This window comes from Haliotis rufescens, unplaced genomic scaffold, assembly GCF_023055435.1.
Source record: "Haliotis rufescens isolate VD_foot unplaced genomic scaffold, xgHalRufe1.0.p SCAF_6, whole genome shotgun sequence".
Taxonomy (NCBI): Eukaryota; Metazoa; Mollusca; class Gastropoda; order Lepetellida; family Haliotidae; genus Haliotis; species Haliotis rufescens.
Genome location: NW_025964334.1, coordinates 50889906 through 50917137, shown reverse-complemented (window position 1 = coordinate 50917137; position 27232 = coordinate 50889906). Strand labels below are relative to the sequence as shown.

The following is a 27232-nucleotide window of genomic DNA, read 5'->3' as shown; positions in this document are numbered from 1 at the left end:
AGTAAATTAGCTCGTTATTGTGTTTCGGAAATTAGCTCCTTTGTACACATGCTCAAAAAGCTTCATTGGGTATTCACGCTTGCTGTTTTTATACATTTGAGTTTTTTATCTAATGCATGCCTTTCTGTACACAAGTTAATTGAGAGTAATTTGGTTTTGAATATTTGGGGGGTATTTTACGCACATATGCTGCTTATCTGTAGTTCTGGTATGCTACATTCCTTCTTGCTTTGATCATGTAACAGTTTAGAACAATGATGTGGAAGGATAAGTTCATCAGAGACATTGTATGACAAATCGATATTTTAAGACAATGCAAACTGAATGCATGGCTCGCATTGGTCAGAGTAGTCTGCTGTAAAATGATTTGTGGTTACTCTCCAGATACATGAAAGCCGAGATGTATAGCTACCTCTCGGAGTCTGGCGTTGAAGTTGGAGCGTCCCCCTCCACCTGCACGTCCCCCCCTGCCCCGCCCGAGAGCCTGCTGGCGCCTCCTCATCTCCTGCCACTTGAGCTGTGGAGCCGCGCCCTCGATCACAAACACCAGTTTCACCCCCAGCTGGGTCAGGTAGCTGACTCGGAAAAACAGGTTCCTGAAGAAAAAGGAGGGAGTGAGTGAGTTGGTTGGTTGGTTGGTTTGTTGTTTAACGCCGCACTGTAGATAATCGAGTCTGGACCAGACAATCCAGTGATTAATATCATGAGCATCCACGCAATTTGGATCAATGACATGCATCCACCTAGTCAGCGAGCCTGACCACCCGATCCCGTTAGTCGCCTTTGTGACAAGCATAATCACCTTTTTCGGCAGGCATAGTCACCTTTTTTGGCAAGCATGGGATGCTGAAGACCTGTTCTACCCCGGATCTTCACGGGTCGAGTGAGTGAGTGAGTGAGTGAGTGACTGACTGAGTGAGTGATTTCGGTTTGACATCACTTTGCACAATATTCCAGTTATTCCACAATATTCCGGTGTCCCCATTTATGCAGTAGTATATGTCCCGTAAAAGTCAGTGAGTAAGGTGCGTTTAATGCCGCTTTGAAAAGTATTCATTTATGTCACAGAGTATCTTGACCAGTTTGGTGAAAACCACAAGCACAGTAAGGATGCTGACAAACCTAGAAACATACACTGGGATTCAAATCCATGATCATTGGATTCTGGTGAGCCCAAGGGGCGCAACTCTGCACAGCAATTAGGGGAGAGTTACACGCCCTTCTCGTAAGGCCTTGTTTCTGTATCTGACCTGAGGTCAGGGCCACCTTATCAAAGTAGGTGGCTGGGTCTTATCAGGGGACGGTGACCATATCTTTAAACACTCATGCTTTATCAGAAACATAGGTGTCGGCTGTAAATATAATAGTTTAGTTGAGCTACAGATAAGCAGCTATTTGCATAAAATACCCCCACAAAATATTCAAAACCCAATTACTTTCATGTAACTTGCGTACAGAAACGCATTCATTAAATGAAAAGCTCAAATGTATAAAAACAGCTCACATAAATTCCCAAAGAAGCTTTTTCAGCATGTGTACAAAGGACCTTATTTCCAAAACACAATTACGAGATAATTTACTTTCTGTGTTAAGCCTATATATTAAGAACAGTTATATACATCTAAAACATTATTTCAGTGTTTGAAAATCTTAAAATGTTCAATAATTTTGGGAAAAAAGCAATTATAGAGTGATGAATAGATGAGTGAAAAAATATTGGTTACCCAATGAAAAATGTAATAACCAATTTAAAATAGAAACCCTAGAGTAAAAACTCAATTGCTCGAAATTATCTGGAGCTCTGGTTTAGATAACAATAAGGATATACCTAGAACAGTGTTCACCACTAAGCATAAAAATACAGGGGTCTCATAATCCTAATGTTGAACGTTAAAGACTTAACAGAGCTCCAGATAAGCTTTTGGTGTTGTGGGTATTTTACCCATGCATTTTAAAATCATTGGGTATCAGTAATTTTATCTGAGTATTCAAATTTCTGTTACCCAGTAGTTTTTACACATGTGGGTATTTAAGTTAAATATTTAAAAACACTATTCATCTAGGCCCTGCAAACTGGTTTCGTGTTGGTTCGAGGTCTTTATAGGACTCAAAAATACCACGATACTTCCACAAGAAAGTGTGATGGCAAATGATCATGATGTAACTGTCATCGTGGAGTTTGGCAAGGTTGACGGAATGCCCGTTTATAATTTCAAAATAAGCTGCTGATTTGCTAATCGAATACGCAGGGTTATTTCACAATATTTTGATGATACGCACAAGTTTTATTTCTGTAGCGTATCTGTAATGTTTGTTGCGTATTTGATACGCTTGGATTTTATTTTACTGCATATTTCTGCATTTCTGATGCGTATTTTATGCAGACACGCAGCTTATCTTGAGCTCTGTTTAAGGGATCCCGGATTCAAATAAAAAACAAGCAGATATCGAGGGCCTGAGGACCACCATTAAAATTGACTAACACATATCCTTGAACCTGACCAGGTTCCCCATTTTAGTTGACTGATGATGAGACTGAGCTACTCCGGACCTCTTCAATCTCAGTGCTATGCTTATGACTTAACATATGAACCCTTGATTTGTTTGTTTGTTTGTTTAATGCTGCACTCAACAATATTCCCGCTATATGACGGCAGTCTGTAAATAATCAAGTCTGGACCAAACAATCCAGTGGTTGATGTCATGAGCATCAATCCAAGCAATTGGGATACAATGAATTGCATCAACCAAGTCAGTGAGCCTGACCACCCAATCCCGTTGGTCGCTCTTATGACAAGCATAGTCGCCTACTGCGACAAGCATGGGTTGCTGAAGACCTATTTTACCCCAGAACCCAAGGTAAAGCAGCCCTAGACATTTGTTTTTCTTAAGACTTGTGCAGAAGACTATTGGGAACCTTATTTCACTCAACCTCAGAGTTTGCAGCCAATCCTGATTGAACGAGTCAAAAAAGTTTTCTCAATCTCATTAAAATCAGATCTTTGTACTCGCTACCGCTAAACAAAGATCTGAGGTCACGTCAGAACGACCTTTCATCCGACCAATCAGAGCGTCGCTTACCAGATCATGAAAGTGACAGTCGGAATCTGTTTTCTAATCATGCAACCACGTAATATCTAACACGTGGTATTCCGCACGACAGTTACAGGTTTTATGTTTATATCCATACAATCTAGGCCATCTATAAGCCATTCCAGAGTGTTCTTCTTATCAGTTTTAATATTTTTAATCGAGAATACGTCAAAATATGTTTCGAAGCGTAGTCGCCAGTTTGAAACTAGTGTTGTAAAGCTCGAGAAAGCTGCCTTCTGATTGGCTCATGTAGATTTCTTGACAGTCATTTCATTGGTCGGTCAAAATACAAGAAAGGTCGTTCTGACGTGACCCGTAATGGGATGTCCTCAGATCTTTGTTTAGTGGTAGCGAAAAATAAGATCTGATTTTAATGAGATTGAAGTTTTCTATGTTTACATTTTCTGTCAGTTTTTTTCTTTTTCAATTTGTAGAAAAATTGAAGCAATGGGAAATATAGCCCTCAAATGCTGCCATAATGACAACCATCAATGGATTGTTATTTGTCCTCAGCAAAATTTAGTTGTCTCGGGCTAATGGACTACCATGAATTTCGAAGGCTTGAAGATGACAGGCAGGCCTGAGGTTAGGGTTGAAAGGATACAGCAAGGTCACGCTACAATACATATCTCGATACATAGGTCACGATACAATATATATCTTGATACATAGGTCAAGATACGATATATATCTTGATACATAAGTCACGATACAATATATATCTCGATACATAGGTCACGATACAATACATATCTCGATACATAGGTCACGATACAATATATATCTTGATACATAGGTCACGATACATAGGTCACGCTTCAATACATATCTCGATACATAGGTCACGATACAATATATATCTCGATACATAGGTCACGATACAATATCTTGATACATAGGTCACGATACAATACATATCTCGATACATAGGTCACGATACAATACATATCTCGATACATAGGTCACGATACAATATATATCTTGATACATAGGTCACGATACATAGGTCACGATACAATACATATCTCGATACATAGGTCACAATACAATACATACCTCAATACATAGGTCACGATACAAAACATATCTCAATACATAGGTCACGATACAATATATATCTTGATACATAGGTCACGATACAATACATATCTCGATACATAGGTCACGATACAATATATATCTCGATACATAGGTCACGATACAATATATATCTCGATACATAGGTCAAGATACAATACATATCTCAATACATAGGTCATGATACAATATATATCTCGATACATAAGTCACGCTACAATATATATCTTGATACATAGGTCACGATACAATACATATCTCGATACATAGGTCACGATACAATACATATCTCGATACATAGGTCACGATACAATACATATCTCGATACATAGGTCACGATACAATATATATCTCGATACATAGGTCACGATACAATATATCTCTCGATACATAGGTCACATTACAATATGCATCGCGACGCACATGGAAACTTCTTAATAAATATTTTTGGGCAAGTTCAAGGATAGGCTAGCTGTAAACTAGGGCTGCAACGATTATACTATGAGGCGAATACGATTTGTATCATAAATATAGGGTAACAAATACAAATATTAATTCACGAATACAATAACAGGTCAGCAGATGTATTATTTGTTATATTCAGTGAAACAATAATAATATAAATTATTTGACATGGTTTGTTAATTATTAATATATTACACATTTATATAATGCACTTTTCCAGGTGCTATAGTATCTGCTCAAATGCGACGATGACCAGTGACCACAATACTGTCAAATTAAATATTATAAGAGTGTTGTCTTTGAAGAAATCTATGCATATAATATAACCTTATGGATATTTTTAAGTACAGGGTATATAAATGCACATGATTGCATTTTCATAAATATTCTCTTCTAGTGGCCACGAAAAACGAATTCAATTCATGAATGGATACAGTTCAATTCACCAAATACGCAAATGAATCGTTACAGCCCTACTGAAAACACATGTTCATAGCAGCTATTGTCAGTACTTAGTAGGGAATATGGAATGGTAATTACAACACACTTTGCAATATCGGACTGACAAAACTGCTGGGTAGGGCACATTTCTACTAGTCCTTATGATACCTTAACTATTGGTCAGTTTGGCAAGGACTACATGACAAGTGCCAATTTCTACTGCTTGGCAAGGGTGGAAACTGGACTTCTAAAGTCAGTTAACACCCCTGCCTCAGGAAGATGGTGAAACTCACAAGCACGAACTCTGTATATAGTTGTTTGGATGATGTACAAACCTCAACGACCTTATTGGCTGCCTACACGACGAACCTCTGGTTTGTTTGACCTCGATAATTTGCATAGCTGCAGTGACATAAACTGACCGGCAAACCAGTATACAACCACGTTTGAGTGAGTGAGTGAGTTGGGTTTAACGCCGCTTTTAACAGTATTCCAGTTATATCGCGGCGTGTCAGCTTAATGTGGGAGGAAAGCCCGAAGTGATGCAGGTCTCAGACGTTTACCACTTCGGTGAAACCCACAAGCATGGGTATGGTGCTGACAAACCTAGAAACATGATCGGGGCGAACCGGGATTTGAACCATGATCATAGGTTTCTGGTGTGCCCAAGGGATGCAACTCTGCACAGCAAACTGCTGCACCTTAGACGACTGGGCCCCCGGGTCCCTGATGTATATCTTAGACATCTACCCTCTTGGTGAAACCCACTGGTACTGGCATCGTGCTTAAAAGCAGAGATAATCAAATCCAAGAACAAAGAATTATCCCCCTTGAAGACCTGGATCCGAATTGGTTTTCCGCACGACGTTTGTCGTAAGGTATTCATCAAAAAAGACAAGGAGTAAGTAGCAAGAGTATTATCTTGTATCGATACCGAAAAAAACATATTGTGTATCGCATCGTCGCATGAAAGCTTGCAATGCGCCGGTGCACCAATATCTATCGTTTCACCCCTACCCAAGGTCCTGGGGTCACAAGCACTGCCCACCTGAGATACGGCCTGGCTACGACCCCCTGCATGGACTTGACACACTGGTTCTCACACACCCAGATGCTGAGGTCCACGGCGATGGTCTGACCTCGGAGTGAGGACAGCGGCGTGTGCTGCTTGACAGGAGCCAGAATAGTCCACAGGTTCGTCACCCCCATCTGAAAATACCGTCACAATCGGCATTAGGCCTCGAGTTTACTCCACATTGATCACAATTTCAGGTATAACGTTATATCAGTGATATATATGATATATCAATGATGGATGATGGTTGGTTGGTTGGTTTGTTGTTTAACGCCACACTCAGCAATATTCCAGCTATATGACGGCGGTCTGTAAATAATCGAGTCTGGAACAGACAATCCAGTGATTGACATCATGAGCATCGATCCACGCAATTGGGATCGATGACATGCATCAACCAAGTCAGCGAGCCTGACCACCCAATCCTGTTAGTCGCCTCTTACGACAAGCAAAGTCGCCTTTTACAGCAAGCATGGGTTGCTGAAGACCTATTCTACCCAGGATCTTCACGGGTCTAATGATGGATGAATGCTAAAAGTGATGCAGATCTAATTGAGTGAGTTACTTTCAACAGTAATCCAGTTATATCACGGCGTGTCAGCTTAATGTGGGAGGAAAGACCGAAGTGATGCAGGTCTCAGATGTTTACCACTTCGGTGAAACTCACAAGCACAGGCATGGTGCTGACAATCCTAGAAACATAATCGGAACGAACCAATCATCATTGGTTTCTTGTATGTTGGTTGGTTGGTTGGTTTGATGTTTAACGCCGCACTCAGCAAAATTCCAGCTATATGACGGCGCCTGTAAATAATTGAGTCTGGACCAGACAATCCAGTGATTGATATTATGAGCATCGATTCACGCAATTGGGATCGATGACATGTATCAACCAAGTCAGCGAGCCTGACCACCCGATCCCGTTAGTCGCCTTTTACGACAAGCATAGTCGCCTTTTACGGCAAGCATGGGTTGCTGAAGACCTATGCTACCCCGGAATCTTTACGGGTTGTTTCTCGTATGTGAAAGGGACGCAACTCTGCACTGCACAGCAAATTGCGGCGCCTTAGACAACTGGGCCACCCATGTCCCTGATGTAGATGAGTGACATCTACCACCTTGGTGATGCCCACTGGTCCTGGCATGGCGCTTAAAAGCAAGGATAATCAAATCCAAGAACGAAGAATTATCCCCAGTGAAGATCTGGATGAGAACTGGTCTTTAGCAAGACATTAGTCGTAAGTGGCGACTAACGGGACTGAGTAGTCATTCTCTCCGACTTGGATGATTTATTACATTATGTCCTAATTGTGTAGATTGATGCTCATGATGTCAATCACTGGATTGTCTGGGCCAGAATCGGTTATTTACAGAGCGCCGTCATATAGCTGGAATATTGCTGAGTGCGGCGTTAAACAACAAACAAAGAAATAAGGGAAGCAACCATGTACAACTAACTTACTACACCTTAGACAACTAGAGTACCTGTGGCCCCAAATCTGATATTGAAGAAATGGGAAAAAAATTCTCATCAGAAGCATATTTCTTACTTGACCAGGTCACTAGGCTTCTTTTCTCAAGTAGAAAGAGATTCATCAGAAAAGCATGGCAGGACAGCTTAGGCAGGTTGCAGTTAATGTTTTGAACCATTTATTTACTCTCATCTTATCATTCCGTTGGGTATTTATACTTTTCTTTGGGTATTCAATATGTTTTTATTCTCTTGGGACCAGGCCATTATGTTTTGTAAACCGATAAGTCTACATTTTTTTTAACTAGTTCTACTTCTATGCTGTTTCAGGTAACGTCTAATTAGCATATGTTTGTTAGCGGTGCGCAGTTTTACTAGAATTACCTGTAAAAATTGTTCATGCAGTGTTATTTAAATGACAAGCAGCGTCAAGTGAACAATGTTTCTTTTCAGTTCCCTGCCTTGAGAACGGGAAATGTTTGAAACTAATTTTGTTTTGATTTTGTTTGTTGTTTAAAGCTGCAGAAGGCAATATTCCAGCAATATGACTGCCGCCTGAATTGAATCTGATTGAGCATCAATCCACACAACTGGTACATGATGACATACAATCAGCTAAGTCACTGAACCCGACCACCCTATCCATTAAGTCGCCTCTTACAAGCCTAGGTTACTGGGGAACTATATCATTACTCAGAATACCCCCGGGTTGTTACAAAGTAAAGCGGTTCAAGGGGTGGGACAATTTTTTTAGTTCAATCACAGTGTCAGTAAACATGATAAATAACTGACGGCTCTTCAGCATCAACCAATACGGCGTTTATAGTGCTGACATGGATTTTTCCAGGATTCCACATTTAGTTCCCTTGGCAATCTTGGTGAACAAATTGTTATTTTGCTCAAATTGGTCAGTGCCTCTACAAAGTCATAACATTAATTATTGAGGTTGGAAATATGGAATTCCAATGTGGAATTTATTTACTTTTACTGACATTTGCCGCAGACTTGGGCCCAAATATTGGCCACGGAGCAGATCTGGCTAAATCCCTAAACTATTACCGCAACTCTCCATTATTCATTAATACACTAAAACTAAAATCTACTGAAAATAATGAAAAGATACGAGTGAAAGAGAGGAAAGTCAAAGTTTTGGGCACAGACTGCGGACGTACAAGGGAACGTTGGTTGGTTGTTTAACGCTGCACTCAGCAATATTCCAGCTATATGACGGCGGTCTGTAAATAATCGAGTCTGGAACAGACAATCCAGTGATTAATATCATAAGCTCGATCCACGCAATTGGGATCGATGACATGCATCAACCAAGTCAGCGAGCCTGACCACCCGATCCCGTTATAGCAGAATAGCCGAGTCTTATCAACTATAGGCCTCACTTCATATACAAGGCCTGAAACAAGTTGAAATGGCTTAAAACCTCATCTACTCATTTAGAACTTTCGGTGGGTATGAATTAACTGGAGATGTTCTTTTAATATTCGCGCAGTATCAAGGAACAACAAAGAATGTGCTTCACACAGCGTATCCAAGTAAGTGATAGCACTTTGTTGTTGAGCGTGACAATCAAACGCTTTAACAACAAGGCTACCCTATTTTGACAGCTCATAGATCTGCCATAATTTGGGCAAAAGTTTCTAAAAGAGGACTGTGTAGAACTGCTTGTATGAAATATGAAAACAATAAGCCATATTCTTGTTGGCATTCTGCTTAAAGAAATGATGCATCAAATGTGATTGCTGAGCATGTGGCTACCGCCTTCTCCTTTACCTCTTTGTCCCACCCAGCTGATTGTTTCACCTGTCCTCTTCAAATTCCCGCCATATTTATCACTCTCGTTAGCACGATATTGATTAATACCACCATATTTTTTTAATGGTGTGATAATTTAGACAATCATGATTCAATACATTACAAAGAATATTGTTGTTTTATAAAAACATTTCAAAATAATCAATATTTTGTCACGTGACTTTACATTGGAGTGCGGGAAAGAGTACTCTGCCGGTGCGCGCCAGATTTTAAACACCTGTGAAATATAGAAGAATTTCATGGATTTTACTAAGTATGCCTCTCCTAGGTAAAAAGGTTTTCAACTGTCTGAAGCCCTTAAATGACATTAAGGCTGAGGAGGCCGTTTTTACCATCCCACACACCAAGGAACAGTTCCGATCTAAAGCGTATCCTTTTGTCAAGTGACCATCTGCAGCATCCAATATGGCGGCGCGCATGGATTTCATTGTAGAAATAGTAAATTTATCATATTTTCTACATTAGTGTTGCGATCTTCATGAAAGTCTGCATGCAAGCTGGAATTCAGGACACAGAACGGTGAGTCAAATTTCGTTACAATCGGGCAGCATTTGACCAAAATATCTCAAATAATCATTTCTGCCGAAAACAGCGTGGAGTGATTGTTTACATCTCTATGGTGATCACGTGGTATTAAAATATTAAATTTTAACCATTTAACTGTTATTTGGTCATATTTATATGTGAGCATTGTTATCAGATTGACCACAATAACGCGCAGTTCAAAAACACCCTTCCGCGATCCGCCATTTTGTGTTTGCACGATTCTGCAAAAATCGCGTCGTCTGCTGCTGTCAAAACACGATTCCGATTTATTCACCACTGTTACATTCAATAAATACTCAATATTGAAGCTTGACCTTACACTTACGATGAAACAAACTTATATTGTGTTGATGTTTGGCCTTAATTTGATATAAACTCATTTAAGTTTTGAAAATTCATCGAAGCAAAATGAAGGAAATGAGTGTAAACACGATATACTTCGACATTTTGCTGATTTCGTATGTACTTTACTGAATACGTGTAAACATGACACACATTGTCAATAACTTTTAGAATAGATGTACTTAATTACTGATTGTTCCTTAACCAAGTGAGTGAATTTGAAAAACGGAAAGATCTATATGGGGAAAGGATATGGACCTGTCAGTGTACTGGACACATTAACTTGACGCATGAAGAGGCATGGAATTCAGAGAAGGCTGTGCAGAAAACTCTGAAAAATCAGTTTGCTGCATGTTATGAGAAATCTGTTCTTGAAATTGTTCACCACAGTAAGTATTTGTTGATATTTGTTGTCATTTTATTACACATTTCAACCCTTTTTCTCATAGAGCATGAAGAGTAGATCGTTTTGAAACTAGTGCCAAGTTTTCCCACCAGGGGGAGTTGTTTGCATGGTTGGTTTTCCTTGTGCAACAACATTTTTTTGTTTCCCTTCTTCAACCTTACTTTGAATATGCTCATAGAAGTATTATTTTGAATGCTGTGACATGTGTAATGTGTCCAGGTGATAACTGAGGTATGAACATGATGAAGAAAAAGGTGTTGTATATATTTTAGGAATAATTATTATATTACTGTGGATGTTAGCTGGCTTCACATTCCTCTTTGAAGTCAAGCATGATATAAATTTATGTACATTGTCAGATACATCAGCACATTTTTGACTGTGTAATATCAATGCAAAACTTTTTATGTAATAATGAAGATAAAATTTATTTTACTGTTTTCTTGGAGACAAATGTTTAGAAAATGATTAACTACATAAGGAACATAATTTATTACAATTTTCTATTTGCTTGAAGTTGAATATACACTTTTCTAGAAACATGAGTTATTGACCATTTGAAAATGTTCACTTTAGTTGCTATTATTATCTAGATTACGAGTAAACAAGGTTATTTTTCCTCCATCACAATAAGCCAATAGTTACACAACATTACTATTAATTTCTATTATTTCTGGTTTGACAATGTTGATATAATAACATGGCTAAGCTCTGAAATTAAGATCATCATTCAGATATTTCTGTCTTTGCAAGTTTTAATCTGTACTTTTCAATTATCTAAGACGTAATGAGAAAACACATGTTGATCAGTTATCATTGGTCATTGTTTGGGGTCAACAGTCACATGACTACTATTGCTGCACTAGCATGATAATGTATCATTCTTTTTCAAAATGAAACAATGTCAGTCATGTGCCATGCAGTCTGGTTTCTCTGATTCTTCGTAAGTCTTTGCATGGCGCTAATATCGATACAATAATGGTGGATCCATGTTATCAGAAAAGGCACAAGGAAACGCAAGGTTATTTTGATCTTCATGGCTAGCATGAAGGACTTGACCCAAGAAGATCCGGGGTAGAATAGGTCTTTCAGCAACCCATGCTTGTCGTAAGAGGCGACTAACGGGATTGGGTGGTCAGGCTCGCTGACTTGGTTGATGCATGTCATCGATCCCAAATGCGTGGATCAATGCGCATGATGTCAATCACTGGATTGTCTGTTCCAGACTCGATTATTTACAGACCGCCGTCATATAGCTGGAATATTGCTGAGTGCGGCGTTAAACAACAAACATTAAGGACTTTGTAACATGGTCGTTTGTGAACCTGCTTTGTGGCAACCTATTATATACATATTTGTGGCACTTTTTCATTGTTTGAAAGTAATGTTAAAATACCGTATTCGACGTAATAAGCGCCCAGGGCGCTCTCAAAATTAGAAAGAGGGGGCTCTTATTATGATAGTATTTTGGTGGAAAAAAACAGAAATTCCAGAAATTAATTGCCCATAATTATGGGTGCATATAACACAAAAGTGCGTATTATATGCGAATAATTAAGTCTTGTGTACATTGATCAATCGGAAAGGGTGCTAATTGGGATTGTTCACTAGCCAATATATTAGCAAATATCGCCGTGGGCGCTTAATAGAGCGGGGCGCTTATTACGTCGAATACGGTAGGTCTGAATTTTAGAAAATAATGACTTTGCAAAAAATCCCAAATTTGAACCAAAAAACGTTTTCCCCATATTTCCTGCATTTAGTTTGAAATCATTGATAAATACCTCTGATTACTGTCAAAAGCTTTTAGAATTATTTTTGTTATGTAATGTTTTCAAACAGAGTTGTCTCCCCTTTAACTAACTGCAGACAAAACATTGCTATGAGATATTTGCCTGAGGCAGGTACACTGATTGTATTTCAATGATTTGATTTTTATTACAGTAGGACTAAAATTTCCAATCAATGACATCTCTATGTAAACCTAAACTCTTATGTTCCAGGTACCCTCTCATTGGACACGTTAGTGGACCAAGCATGGCTGAAGCTGCAGCAGGTGCTCTGTGTGACCGAAAAGATCAACCTGCGCATCAAGAGTACAGGAAAGTAAGTGGAGCAACAATTTACAGCATTCACATCTTAGCATATCAGACAGCATCTTCCCAAGGCAAGGGTTTCCACCCTTGCCGAACAAGGCTGGTATTATGGAGTTACATTTTGGCTGGACTAACGAGTCTATGCATAGTCCAATCAAAATCGTGCATCGAAATCAAAATCGAAATCTGGTTCGTAAACTGTCCTGAAGATTTCGGTAGATTGCAGTATTTGCAAAGCATGTGCACCGACAACTCGTCAACAGATATTTTCCAAATGTTTCCATGTTTTTAATCAAGGTGCTCACACATTGCGTGATGTAAGACCTGTTTTATCACAATATAAACCTTGATTATCAATCAGATCGTCTTGACTGGGCGCCACTGTTTTGTTTCAAGCAAATGCAAGTGATACGAGAGGTGGAATCTGATAGGTCTTAAGGAGAGGCTCAGAAGGGACATAACTTGTAATAGCCACTGGTGGCGCTACGATAGAGCCTAGGAATAACAGCCTAGTTAGGCAAGGGTGGAAACTGGACTTTTAAAGTCAGTTAACTCTCTTGCCTTGGGAAGATGATCAGACAGTTAATACCTGTGGAGAGGTCTTCAGCAACCATGGCTTGCCGGAAAAGGCAACTAACGGGATGAGGTGGTCAGGCTTGCTGACTTTATTGATGCATATCATCCCATCCCAAATACGTAGATCGATGCACATGATGTCGATCACTGGATAGTCTGTCCAAACTTGATTATTTACAGACCACCGTCATACAGCTTGAATATTGTTAAACAACAAATAAACAAAACAAATCTTTCTCAGATGTATGAATTGTAGCAACAAAGACAGATTCATATGTTCAGGCTCAGCCATTTGTTTGTGATCACTGTCATTAACATGTTTCTTCTTGGTATTGTTTCTTAGATTCAGCATGGTTTGTTTAAAATTGACAGGTCATAGTATTCGGTTCCGAGTTAATCTCAAAGCCAGGGTTCGTTGAATATTTCTACTTTATGGGGGCTTTGATTTCATTGTCAGGAACATTCTGTGTATCGTTACTCCTGGTCGTCCATTTGTGCATCAATAACATGAGTATTTGGGTCATTTGAAGTCGAGAAAATCATTGGTATTAACAGAAGACAGTCCAGTCTGTTTTGGCAGTCTGTGACTTAGCCACTCGTCCGAATCTGGAGTCTAGTAGAATTCAGTTCACTCGAATTAGCTCAGAAACAGTAGTCGAGATATAATAACAATAAAATTGATTGAGAATTGTGCCAAGAGTCAAGTTCAGACTTGTAGCCTAAAATGTTTTGACACAGACTGTTATGGTGACAAAAAGAAATTTAAAACAGTTATTTCTCAAACTTTTCTGTCTGTCAATGTCTGTTCCCGAATTTTCCTTTTTCACCATGGCTTATTAGTTGCAGTAAAGAACCAATAAATAAAGTCCATGTGACTATTTTTGTTTTTGCACAAATGTGACAGTTGAATTTTGATTGGACCATTTGGGACTTTCATCCAATGAAAATCACTGATAGTAAAGTAGGTGAGGTGAGGCAATGAAAAATAAGGCTTTACATTCTATAATAGAAATAACTGTGTGAGTGATGTGAAATATTTTTGAGAGTGACCCCATAATTATATATAAAAAAATCTAGCTACAAATTTTGTATGTGCCCAATGACCAACTGACAATAAGTTTTATACGTCAATCAATAATTTATTGTGGGCAGGCCCCATGCAGCAGAACACTGCGACTTCTTTCATTTAGAATTTGTTTTAACATTTTTCGACCAGTCCTTATCCGATTATCTTCTCACTTTTTCAGTAAGCTGTCTTTTATAATGTTATGGTTTCAATGACCTCTTAACTTTAATTCTTTGTTTTGAACACTATTTCATTTAGTTAATGGTAATCCCGTCATCAATACAGCAAGTATTTGTTCCATGTAAAAGCGACGAGAACACAAATACTCCACAGTTACCTACGATTCGTGTTAAAACTTCTCGTTATTACGTACGTTGCACTCTATACTGTTTGCACCTGAATTGTGCCTACAAATGCTGAATAAAATTTTGTTGATTTGAAATTGCTGCTAGTGAACAAATTAATCTTAAATTTTTTATTATTATTTTTTCAGTGCCAAGGGGTTTTCTGGAACAGTTGTCAGCATTGACACAAGTGGTGTTCAGGTGAGTTTGCACTGGTCAAGTGAAATCTAAAACATTGGTGCTTTTTGGAGAAGCATCTCCCGTGAAACAGCTATGATGTTTCATGTTTTATCCAAACATTGTCTTGCTGTCCATCATTTCGAGGAGCCAGCTGAACAAGTCTTGGCTATCACTATTGGCCAAGCGTCATGTCGTTTGTTCCAAGGAAGTGGTTGTCTTTGTTTCTTTCATTTAAGGGGCGGTCGGGGAGCCTTGTGGTTAAAGTGTTCGCTCGTCACGCTGAAAATCGGGTTCGATTCCCGACATGGGCACAATGTGTGAAGCCCATTTCCGGTGCCCCCCGCCGTGATATTGCTGGAATATTGCTAAAAGCGGCGTTAAACCATACTCACTCACTCACTCTTTCATTTAAAATTTGACCCCACTTGTCACAGGAAGGACCTAGGATCCTTTTGCCATTTCAGAGACGAAAATAACTCTTAAATGTTGCTGCAATGTTAACATAGTATTGCTATGATTTTACTATGGTGTTATTATGGTGTTCAGGGTTCACTGTAGGGATTTTCTAACATGGGCCCCATATCTATAAATTTCAAATATTTCAGAGGTAACCAACACTTGTGTTTGAAAATGTGGGCCTTTTTACAAATGTAGAGGCTTAAAGCGCAAAGCCCACATATACCTTGAATTATCCCTGGCTGTTGCTATGTTACTATTGTGTTGCTATGGTGTTAGTGTTACCATGACGATACTCTGTCCTGCAGGCCAACCCCACCAGCAACTGTAGCTCACCTTCCAGTGATAAAGAAAACAGTTCCGGAGAAGGGAAGGAGTCCTCACCTAAGAAGTGGGTGCCCCCAAAGGTAGGAAGTGAACATTATTGTGGTATATCCCTATGGAACGGGTTCTCGGACACTTATGTAACGTTCATAGTTTTCTCCCTAATCACATGAACAACTGTAAAACATCCCATTCACTTATAAAATACAACCTTCTCTTAAAAACAAGCCATCATCTGAGTATTCACAATGTCTGTGTGATGCTACATTCTCGGTTAAAGCATGCATAATCACAATAAATGTAGCCGTCTGAAAACGAATGATCCCTTAAAACCTATGATCCTTTATTGTGGTATACAACATATTTCAAAATAGTTAGTCTGACAGGAATGAAAGTCTACAGGGGCAAGTTTTCTCCGAAAATCAAGTTATTTTTCCAAAAATTAATTTGTACTAGCCCGCGGGATTTTGTACAAGCCCCGGGCTAGCAGGCTAGTATCAAGTTCTAATCTACTAAAAATTATCTCTGGACTAGTTTGATGACCAATGGTGTCCCTTCTGCCAAGGGTGTGAAAGTAGTTAAATACATTGTTGACCTGCCTGGTAGTGGTGTAGTGATTCAGTATTGTATCCTGATACAAGGCCTACTTTACCATACAATATATCATTAACAACCCTGGTATCGCAATACGTACAATACATTATATTACAAGTAATATTGGTGTAAAAACGTGAATAATAACAGACATGACAGATTAACTATAGTAATATGAAAGAATCAGGTGTTCTTTAACATCTTTTGAGTAGTATATATTCTTTCAATGATGTCCCACTTGTATGTTAGTTGTAAAAACAATTGCTTGAATACTTTGCCAGTAAGCTTGATAAGTCAGTCTTTCTTCAGGGCTAACATTTCCAATCGCGTAGATTGATACTCTGCAACCCATGTTTGTCGTAAGAGGCGTCTAACAGGATCAAGTGGTCAAGCTCGCTGACTTGATGCATGTCAATTATTTACCATCTTCCCAAGGCAAGGGAGGTAACTGACTATAAAAGTCCAGTTTTCATCCTTGGCAAACTAGGCTGGAATTTCTGGGCTCGATCGTAGCGCCACTAGTGGCTATTACAAGTGATGTCCCTTCTATGTTCCTCCTATTGACCAATCAGATTCCATCTCTCCTATCATAAACAGAGTATCAGAGTATCTGATCTATATTGTAATAAAACAGGGTCTTACCCCGTGAAGTGCGTCAAATCATGTGCACTCCTTGATTAAAAGCATGAAAGAATTTACAAAATACCAGGATGTCTGGTTCGTTATACGATTTTGATTGGACTATGCATTGCCACGTTAGTCCAGCTAAAATGTAACTCAATAATACCAGCCTAGTTCGGCAAGGGTGGAAACTGGACTTTATAGTCAGTTAACTCCCTTGCCTCGGGAAGATGATTATTTACAGACAGCCATCATATAGCTGGAATGTTGCTAATTGAGGCGTTAAACAAGAACAACAAACACAAGTGTTTGCCTTATCTTCCATTGATCATTGTTTCAGCTGCTGCCTTACAAGTATAGCATCAAGCTTGAAGAGGAAGACAAAATCATCAATGGTATTCCTGCCTGCGACCTTGTGTAAGATATTCACATTCACAATTTCAACCTTTGATGTTCACCAGGGCTCCAGATAATATCCTGAGCCATTGTGTATTTACTCAAAAATTATTGCTGTTGTGAGTATGTGTTACACACTTGCGAGAGCACACAAACAGATACAAATTCGAAGTCACCAGAAACAGCATTTTAAGTGGAATTATTCTTTAAAAAAGTCCACTGATTGGTTTATCTGCTTGAAAATCAAGATCTATTTTGTAATAATTAAATATTTGTTGTGTTCATTGAAATTCCTGCATTCTGATTAGCTGAATTGGTCACATGTTATTGCATTCATTTTGCAATGAATGTAAAAAATTAAGCCACGCCCACCGAGGCGCACTACTTTTATTACTGCGGAATGTCGGGGAATCCCAATATTACAGTCAAGGGAATTCCCTTTCTGCTCACGTGTATCGTCATGCACAGGACATTTAGCGGCTTTCATGCATATTCATTGTCCAAACTACCCTTTGAAATCGAAGGCCTAGAATGAATGAAAGCAAACGTGCAGGCTCGCTCGCCTGTTTTTTTCCCCATTCGCCTCGGTTCAACCTTCATGTCTTGGGTTTCATTTCTAACTAGCATTATTCCAATTGTGTTTTATTGTAATCAGGGAAGTAATGTTTGAATCTGGAGGTAACTGACCATGTTATTTGAAACAGCCGCCTTCTCCGAACATATTTCTTCCGGTTTGTTACAGTCTGACTGTTGCAGTTCTTTTCGCCTCTTGCCTTAATTGACAGGTCCAATGAACATTGTTTTGATCCTACTCTCTGTTGATTGGCTACTGACTGTGTAGGCGTGTCAAATTATGTGCATAAATTAAACGATCACCTGATTCATGCCACACCATAGTATACATTCCTACACCTGGAATGTTCAACAATCGCGTCATTTTTGTCTGTTTTGATATGTACAACTGTTTTTGGTTAAACTATTGTAGATAAAACATGTTTTACGTTGTCAAATTTAATCATAAGCATTGACTGTGTATTTTTTTCGGTTCATTGAGGTATGAAAAGATTCCCAGGACCTCATTTTTGTCGGAAGAGCTAACTAAAATTGGGATTGTTGTCAGGCCATATGACTTGGCTGGGTGTTGATTGTTGTTCATGCGTGGGTTAGTCCGACCCAGACTTGTTTATATATCGACAGCTGTGGTAAAGCAGGAATATTGTTGACAGTGACATTTTATATTTTTTCATGTTTTTTCTTTCCAGACGAGTAGATCGACCCCCGTCCAAAGAATTGCTTCGGCTCTTCATACGAGCCAGTGCCCTCCGCGTTGGCACCACGTCCACCAGTCCCTGGGTCGTCAACGATGCACTGGTCAACAAATACTCCTTACCCAGCAAATTTGCCGACTTCCTTGTTTCACCAGCTAAGGTGAGCAGTTGTTTCAGGTGTACCGTACCAAGTTTGAAGTTAGAGAGGGTCCAGGGGTCCTAGAGGATCCTGCTGTTTGATTCCAGGGACCCCCTAAGTCTTTAACATTTACATTAAGATTATGACAAGGACCCTGGACTTCCTGCTTAATGTCCAACATACTCCATGGGGATGCTGGGTTAGAATTGCTACCCAGCAACCCATGCTGGTCGTAAGAGTCGACAAACAGGATCAGGTGGTCAGGCTTGCTGACTTGGTTGAAGCATGCCATCATATCACAATTATCGATGCTCATGATGTCAATCACTGGACTGTCTGGTCCAGACTCGATTATTCACAGACCAGCATCATATAGCTGGAACATTGCTGAGTACGGCGTCAAACAACAAACAAACCTATGCTGGTCATTAGAATCCAAATAAAGGATCAGGAGGTCAAGCTCAGTGACATGGTTCACTGTCATTGTACCCCAACAGGGTGATATTGGTCACTGGATTGGATTGTCCAAACTCAGTTATTTACAGGTCACCGTCATGTAACTTGAATATTGCTGAGTGCATTGAACAACAACAACAACAAAATACTCGTAATTATGCGTACTACTGATAAGAATCCCTGGAAATAATTGACATACTCGTTTCATGATGTCTACATATTTATTTAGACGCATCTGTTGTTGCAGATGGCTGAAGCAGCAAAGCGAGCAGAAGAGGAAGGTGTCCGTAAACGAAAACATCATCAGCAGCATAAACAACCAATGTCTGCTAAAAAACTGAAAATTACAAAGTCCTCCAAAATGTCTGATAGCAAAAGAGGGAACTCAAGTGTAAAGAAGAGGATAAAGAAAAAAGACAAGGACAAATCTCCTGTTAAGAAGAAGAAAGTTATCGATGAAATACTAATTGAGAGTGAAAGCTCGGACGATGAAGTGCTCGCGAATCTGAAAAATTCCAATGATTCTGATTCGGACACACCATTGGTCAGTTTGAAAAGTCAGCTGACGCCGAAAAAGAAAAAGAAGAAAGAATCAGATGATTCCGATTCAGATACCCCTCTCAGTAAACTGACACCCAAGAAAAAGAAATTGAAATTAGATTCTGGTTCTCAAAAGTCAAGGTCACCCAAGAAATCGCACACGAAAACAGCCTCCAAGCCTGGAAAGAAATTGAGTGCAGCTACTGGTGCGAAGAAGAGGGGCAGACCCAGAAAGGATGCTCCAGCAACGCCAAGCAAGAAAGTCAAGAGAACGCCCACTAAAAAGGTACGTCATTGGGTTCTTACCATTTATTCTTATCAAAATTGGGGCTAAAGGGGGCTGTTCTTAGTCCAGTCGTAGCAGTGGCTTCATCGACAAGGATTCCACCCGATCTAACATCATCGAAATCGCTATTGATAGTTGCATTGTGTCTGTTGTGCAGGCACAAACCTATGATTGTGGGTTGGAATCTTGGAAAATAGTTTGCTTTACTTTATACAACCCAAGATTATTCCCACGCCACTGTTTCAGGGAATGAAGCAGATGACGCTGCTGGACATTGCTGGAAAGAAGGGAAGTCCAAGAACTCCAAGCAAGTCGGTCAGGAAATCTGCCCCACCTCCTACCCCAAAAATCGTAAGGAAGTAAGTAAATAAGTGTTGTCCTCACCATATAACCTAGACTTGATTATTTCATAGGCCACTGTTTTGTAGCTTGAATATTGCTGACTTGGGCATTAATATAACTTTTGAAGAAATTGTTTTTAATATTAAGCTTTTCGAAGTTAACAGTTGACAAGTAAATTAACCAGTGTTGTGTAACGTATGGCTTCTTTGTTTCAGAATACTGAAGTTGAGCTCTGAGAGTGACCACAATCGTGTGAAGTATGCCTTCTTGGTGAAACAAGCAGCCATGACACTTACCTCACAACAGAAGTCCAACCTCCCTGCCCCCATCAAGGACATCATTCTAAAGAAGTGTGAACAGCTCAATGAAAAGAGGCTCATGTACGTGTTTCCCTTCGCATGATGAACTTGAGGGCCAACAGTCTGCCCAAAACTATTGCAACTACAAGCATGGCTCTTAGCATCTTTTTCAGTAGATTTTAGTGTTATTGTATGTACTATTGTAAGCTGAGCTTACTAGCCCAAACAGAATTTTACTTGACTTGGGGGGCGGTCAGGAAGCCTAGTGGTTAAAGCGTTCGCTTGTCACGCCGAAGACCCGGGTTCGATTCCAGACATGGGTACAATGTGTTAAGCCCATTTCTGGTGTCCCCTGCCATGATATTGCTCAAAGGGGCGTAAAACCATACTCACTCACTCACTCACTTGACTTGGGCTTTGTGTTGATGTCCCACAGTCTTACCTCACCTTATATTACCGTTTTTCTTCCAGTGGAAAATTATTTTTGAATATTTGAGATGCTGTCTGTCTCTTGGACTGACATGAATGCTGACCCGTGAAGATTCCGGGGTAGAATAGGTCTTCAGCAACCCATGCTTGCCGTAAAAGGGGACTATGCTTGTCATAAAAGGCGACTAACGGGATCGGGTGGTCAGGCTCGCTGACTTGGTTGATGCATGTCATCGATCCCAATAGCGTGGATCGATGCTCATGATATATTTATCACTGGATTGTCTGGTCCAGACTTGATTATTTACAGACCGCCGTCATATAGCTGGAATATTGCTGAGTGCGGCGTTAAAAAACAACAAACCAAACCAAAAGACATAAATGCTGGTGAAATAAGTATATTCACAACATACAACATAGGGGTGTTGTCCTAACATTGTGCCATGTTATATAATAGCAGTAGCACAATGTTCAATCTGCGACTTCAGCCACTTGTCCGAAGCCCAGGTCTTGTTAAGTTGTGTTCAGTTTAGCATGCTCCTCTTATAATAGTCCACATAATAACACGGAATTCTACGGAAAATGGTGCCAGGATCCTAGTTCACACCAGTTGTCGGACACGTTTTTGGAGCTGTTAGTTGTCTTTTCTTCACAAAACGTTCCATGACCTGTTTGACTTTGTCCAGAATACAAATGTCTTTGTCATTGGTTAATATCCTTACAGTCATTTTGGTCTTCAGAACCTATGAGCTTTTGTTGCATGTGTGTGTGCAAAATGAGTATGGTTTTACACCATATTGAGCAATATTCCAGCAATATCACAGTGGGGGACACTCGAAATGGTATTCACCGATTGCGTTCATATGGGGATTCGAACCCGGGGCTTTGGCATGACAAGCAAATGCTTTTATCACTAGGTTACCCCACCACAAAATTAGAAGTGCTGATGCAAGGAAAGCTTGGTTTTTTTATTCAGTTTTGTTTTTTTTATGTTTGGACTGCCAAAAGTTTATAAGTGTTTGTGTTTGTAAGACAAATTAAAAGCTCCCAATTTGAACTGTCAATAGTCAAACATGGTATTGATGACAACAAAGAGGAATTTAACATAAATGTACTGTGATCAACCCTCAGATAACTGCACAGTGACGCTTCTTGAGTGATCATTACGCCCTATTTATAAGGAGACCTGATATTATCACCCAATATGATGAGACCTGATGTTCTTATTGTCCTATGTAATGAGACTCGATGTTACCACCCTATGTAATGAGACCTGATGTTCTTATTGCCCTATGTAATGAGACTCGATGTTATTGCCCTATGTAATGAGACTCGATGTTATTGCCCTATGTAATGAGACTCGATGTTATTTCATTATGTAATGAGACCCGATGTTATTATCCTATGTAATGAGACACGATGTTATCACCCTATGTAATGAGACCCGATGTTATCGCCATGTATAATGAGACACGATGTTATCGCCCTGTATAATGATACCGGATGTTATCGCCCTGTATAATGAGACCAGGTGTTATCACCCTATGTAATGAGACCTGATGTTATCGCCCTATGTAATAAGACCCGATGGTATCACATTATGTAATGAGACACGATGTTATCACCCTATGTAATGAGACCCGATGTTATCACCCTATGTAATTAAACCCGATGTTATCGCCCTGTATAATGAGACCCGATGTTATCGCCCTGTATAATGAGACCCGATGTTATCGCCCTCTATAATGAGACCCGATGTTATCACCTAATGTAATGAGACCCGATGTTATCGCCCTGTATAATGAGACCCGATGTTGTGAGCAGGGAGAAGATGACGCCGGAAGAGCGAAATGCCTACGTGAGGGTAAAGAAGCAGAAGGTCAAGGCCGTGAGGCAGCAAGAACGGAAGGAGCAGAATAAGGTAGGTGGCGTTGTCATGGTTTCAGATATAGATATCAGGTTCAAAGTATAATGCATATCATCATTGCTGTTGGTCAAGACCTAGTCGTTTTAATAAACCTTCGTCTGGACTGTAAGACAAGAAGTTAAACAAATGGAAAACATTGAAAAAGATGTACTTCCCAAACAAGAGTGATAATTGTTTTTGCTATGTGGGTCAGAAATTCTTCCATTTTTTCATGCTGAGGTGAAATATTTCATGATGATTATTTGTTTGTGTTGATGCTTCTGTTCCCAAGAAACTACGAGTTACAACTCAGGGGAGATAATCCTGACTGATACTCAGTGGCGTTCGAGCTGCTGCCCTCAGTTTGGTGGTGTATTCAGAATGCCTAAAGAACATGGACAACGCTATTCCCCAGAATAGTTCCTATGGTTCAATATATTTTCTATGTTGTCACATCCCTGATTATGTCCTGTGTAAGTTGTTTTAAGACCTGTGAAGATCCGGGATAGAATAAGTCTTCAGCAACCTTTGTTTGCCGTAACAGGCGACTATGCTTGTCGTAACAGGCGACTAACAGATGGGGTGGTCAGACTCGCTGACTTGGTTGATGCATGTTATCGTATCCCAATTGCTCGGATCAATGCTCATGATGTCAATCACTGAATTGTCTGGTCCAGACTTGATTATTTACAGACTGTCGTCATATAGCTGGAATATTGCTGAGTTCGATGTAAAACAACAACAAAAACAAAACAAAAGGTGTTCAAAATGAGAATGAAATTATTGCAGAAATATGAAGACCTTGACCTGCAGTCAACTCCATTGCCTACACCGAAACCTGTTCACACACCAGATGGCCTTCCTAATGAATGTTTTGGTGATGTTGCCATGGTTACTCAGTTCCTGAGCAGTTATTGGGGACTGCTAATGCCAGATGATGAATATCCTATTTATTCAGGTAATATTCTCAGGAGATATTATTTTTTTTTAAATATTGCTATCTTTAAGAATATGTCCTGATCTTCAGTATGAATTTGTTCATTTTTTAATTTATATATTGCCAGCATTGGTAGAAATAAAATAGATGCTTTTGGATTCATGTATCGGTCATGACTGTTTCAGGTAAGTATACAGGTTAAAAAAAAACATGCTTGTCTCAAGAGAAACCAAATGGTTCGAGTGACTTTCGTGTTTAAATGTCATCATATCCAAATTGTGTAGATTGATGCTCATGACTCGATGAATTGCATATGACAGTCATATAGGTGGAATGTTGCGTTAAGCCGCGAACAGTAATTTCTGTAAGCTCATGGTGCTTATAAATAATCGACCCGTGAAGACCTAGGGTAGAATAGGTCTTCAGCAACCATGCTTGCCATAAAAGGCGACTATGCTTGTCGTAAGAGGCGACTAACGGGATCGGGTGGTCAGGCTTGCTGACTTGGTTGATGCATGTCATCGTATCCCAATTGCGTGGATTGATGCTCATGTGTCAATCACTGTATTGTCTGGTCCAGACTCGATTATTTACAGACCACCGTCATGTAGCTGGGATATTGCTCAGTGCGGCGTTAAACAACAAACCAACCAATTATAAATAATCACTGTATGCTGCATTACAGATATGTAGAACCCACTTTTGTTGTAAGGGTAGTTGGGTAGCCTCGTGTTCACATCGTTCACTGGTCACACTGAAGCCAAGGGTTCGATTCCCCACTGTGATATTGTGGGAATATTATTAAAAACAGCGTAAAACAATACTTGCTCTAGTAACCATCCCCCACTTGCTCCTTTTGAGACCCAAGCTTGTCAAATTTTATCAACACTATAATCAGGTGAAATTTGGGCTATACAGTGAAGTCCCGTTAATCCGACATGGTTGGTTTCATATGATTATGTCGGATTAACGAGTATGTCGGATAAACGAAATTAAGTTGTATCAGCGTTTGCGATTGAAAATCGGACAATTTCACAATAGATAACAATATTAACACGTAATGAAAAATGAAATATTCATATTGTCATGTTACATTGTTTGCGGAAAATGTTTTCTAATCATGCACTCTAAAGCTGAACACAAAAATCGGTTTCGTGCTGTATTCCTAATTCAAAATATTTTGAAAAGCATAGTCTGGAATGAAAGTCGCCAATTTGAAACGAAAGTTCACGAAAGGTCATTCTGATGTGACCTGTAATGGGATGTCCTCAGCGGAAGTGTGAACTTGTATCTGATTTTAATTATTTTGAGATAATCTAAGCATGTGGATTAATCTTGTTTTGTTCATTTAAAGCATTAATTGTTTGTTGTTAAGCAAGTTTATATCTGCAGCCGTTGTAATATGCAGCTATCAGCCAACTCGTCTCGCATCAAAACACGGGCTGTGTGCTCGCGGGCAGATGACCACCAGTACGCTGATCACTGTGTCAGATTAACGAGACTGATTAATGAGTGATTTCGGTAATTTGTTGCAAATAAGGTGTGTCAGAGTGCGAGTGCGAGTGCGGATTAACGGGTCTAAATAGCACTGATTAAATCGGTTCCCATCATTAGTGTCCAATAAAGCCGATTGTCGGATTAACAAGTGTCGAATTAACGAGACTGTATGTTGCCTCTTGCCTCTTGTTGCAGATGACTTGATGACAGCTCTGGCATCTGGACTGAAAGGCTCCACGTACGTCGCCCGTGTCCTGGTCGTCTTGCTCCAGACATTGTTGCAGGATGAAATCGCTGAAGATTACAAGGAGCTGCGTGTGAAGCTGGGGGACGTTCCCATCAACCCGTACACTGCCTCCGAGCTGGTCAGGTTGTGTCTACGGCGGAATGACACCGGTGTCGGCCACACTGACGACTCCTATGAAGATGATAACGACAGTGAAGTGGTACGTCGGACTGTTAAACCTCCACATTCTTCTTGCCTTGTTTTCAATCTGCACGTCTAACATGGTGACATGGTGACACGTTCCTAATGCATAATACTCTTGACATATTTTCACTTGGTTTTGATTGTGTAGGCGTTTTTGGTTGTTTTAGAAAATCTGCCACATTCTGACCCATTGTTCAGTCTTACTTGACAACAGTGTAAGGTCTACTTTGTCATCCATCCACTTCTGAGAAATACCTATAAAACAATTAATTTAATTCAGGGTTAACCTGCTGAATGTCCAGTAGCTTGATAACCTTAATTGTTATAGCACATCTGTAAGCTGCTCTGCTTCAGAGGTGGCGGTCGGGTAGCCTAGTGGTTAAAGCGTTAGCTCGTCACGCCGAAGACCCGGGTTCGATTCCCGACATGGGTACAATGTGTGAAGCCCATTTGTGGTGTCCCCTGCCGTGATATTGCTTGAATATTGCTAAAAGCGGCGTAAAACCATACTCACTCACTCTGCTTCAGATAGATAGAGTTCCGTTTTATTAACATCAGAAAATAAAGTAGAAGAATGACCATTTGTGAGAAGTATTGGTCCTGACCTTATTTGTTATTACTGACAGACACAGACAGACAGTTTATTCAGTTACAAGGCCATATGGCCCATTGTACAGTTCAGTTTTAACAGATACATAAAAATCAACGTGATCTAATTCTTGAACATAGCATAATATATTCACCTGAGTCTAAATACATGTGTCAAATACATTGCTAAAAACTTGATAACATCTACATCGATCGAATTCAACAAACTGATAATTAATTGATTGTCTTTGTGTGTAATATCTAAATTAGATAGAAACTTTAATCTCATTTTTCTCATGTAAAAAGAACATGAAACTCGTCTTCAATCTCCTGGTTGGTACAGATAGAACATATACAATTTACAAAATCACTTTCCTTGGTTCTATTTATTGACAAGGAAGTTATGGAGAGATATTCTAAATTTACAAAGAGCTCTCAATAGAGTTTTATCTTACGGGCATTAGTGTGACAGTGTTGTCAGTGAGTGAGATGTGTGATGTATGTTTGCGTCAGTGAGTGAGATGTGTGATGTATGTTTGCAGCCGGACCAGATCATCCAGCAGCTAGAGACGCAGGAGTTCCACGAGCTGGAGGCGGAGTCCAAGCTGAAGGTGCTCTCCGGGCTGTGTCTCCGCCTTCTCGGAACCTACTCCATACAGGACTACATGGAGAACAAGCAGCAGGAGGCCAGCCAACTCTCGTAAGTCAGCCCTTGGAGA

The 27232-nt window shown here is 39.8% G+C and overlaps 2 protein-coding genes across 3 annotated transcripts in view; one reads left to right on the top strand and one right to left on the bottom strand.

The window, feature by feature from the left end:
• The window catches only part of LOC124120732, a 28265-nt gene extending 18743 nt beyond the window's left edge, over nt 1–9522 (bottom strand). For both annotated transcript variants that reach the window (XM_046483613.2, XM_046483614.2), the window contains exons 1-3: nt 9408–9522; nt 6125–6285; nt 413–596 (exon numbers count right to left, since the gene is read on the bottom strand). In XM_046483613.2, the coding sequence (XP_046339569.2) occupies nt 413–596; nt 6125–6285 (345 nt within the window). In that variant the 5' untranslated portion in view covers nt 9408–9522. The remainder of the gene's footprint in view (nt 1–412; nt 597–6124; nt 6286–9407) is intronic.
• An 89-nt stretch (nt 9523–9611) lies between these two features.
• The window catches only part of LOC124120733 (tyrosine-protein kinase BAZ1B-like), a 38325-nt gene continuing 20704 nt past the window's right edge, over nt 9612–27232 (top strand). Inside the window, exons 1-14 of the mRNA XM_046483615.2 lie at nt 9612–9817; nt 10551–10726; nt 12747–12849; nt 14975–15026; nt 15770–15868; nt 17341–17417; nt 18659–18824; nt 19507–20085; nt 20332–20444; nt 20643–20807; nt 22980–23076; nt 23851–24019; nt 25691–25941; nt 27056–27213. Of these exons, the coding sequence (XP_046339571.1) occupies nt 9705–9817; nt 10551–10726; nt 12747–12849; nt 14975–15026; nt 15770–15868; nt 17341–17417; nt 18659–18824; nt 19507–20085; nt 20332–20444; nt 20643–20807; nt 22980–23076; nt 23851–24019; nt 25691–25941; nt 27056–27213 (2318 nt within the window). The 5' untranslated portion in view covers nt 9612–9704. The remainder of the gene's footprint in view (nt 9818–10550; nt 10727–12746; nt 12850–14974; nt 15027–15769; nt 15869–17340; nt 17418–18658; nt 18825–19506; nt 20086–20331; nt 20445–20642; nt 20808–22979; nt 23077–23850; nt 24020–25690; nt 25942–27055; nt 27214–27232) is intronic.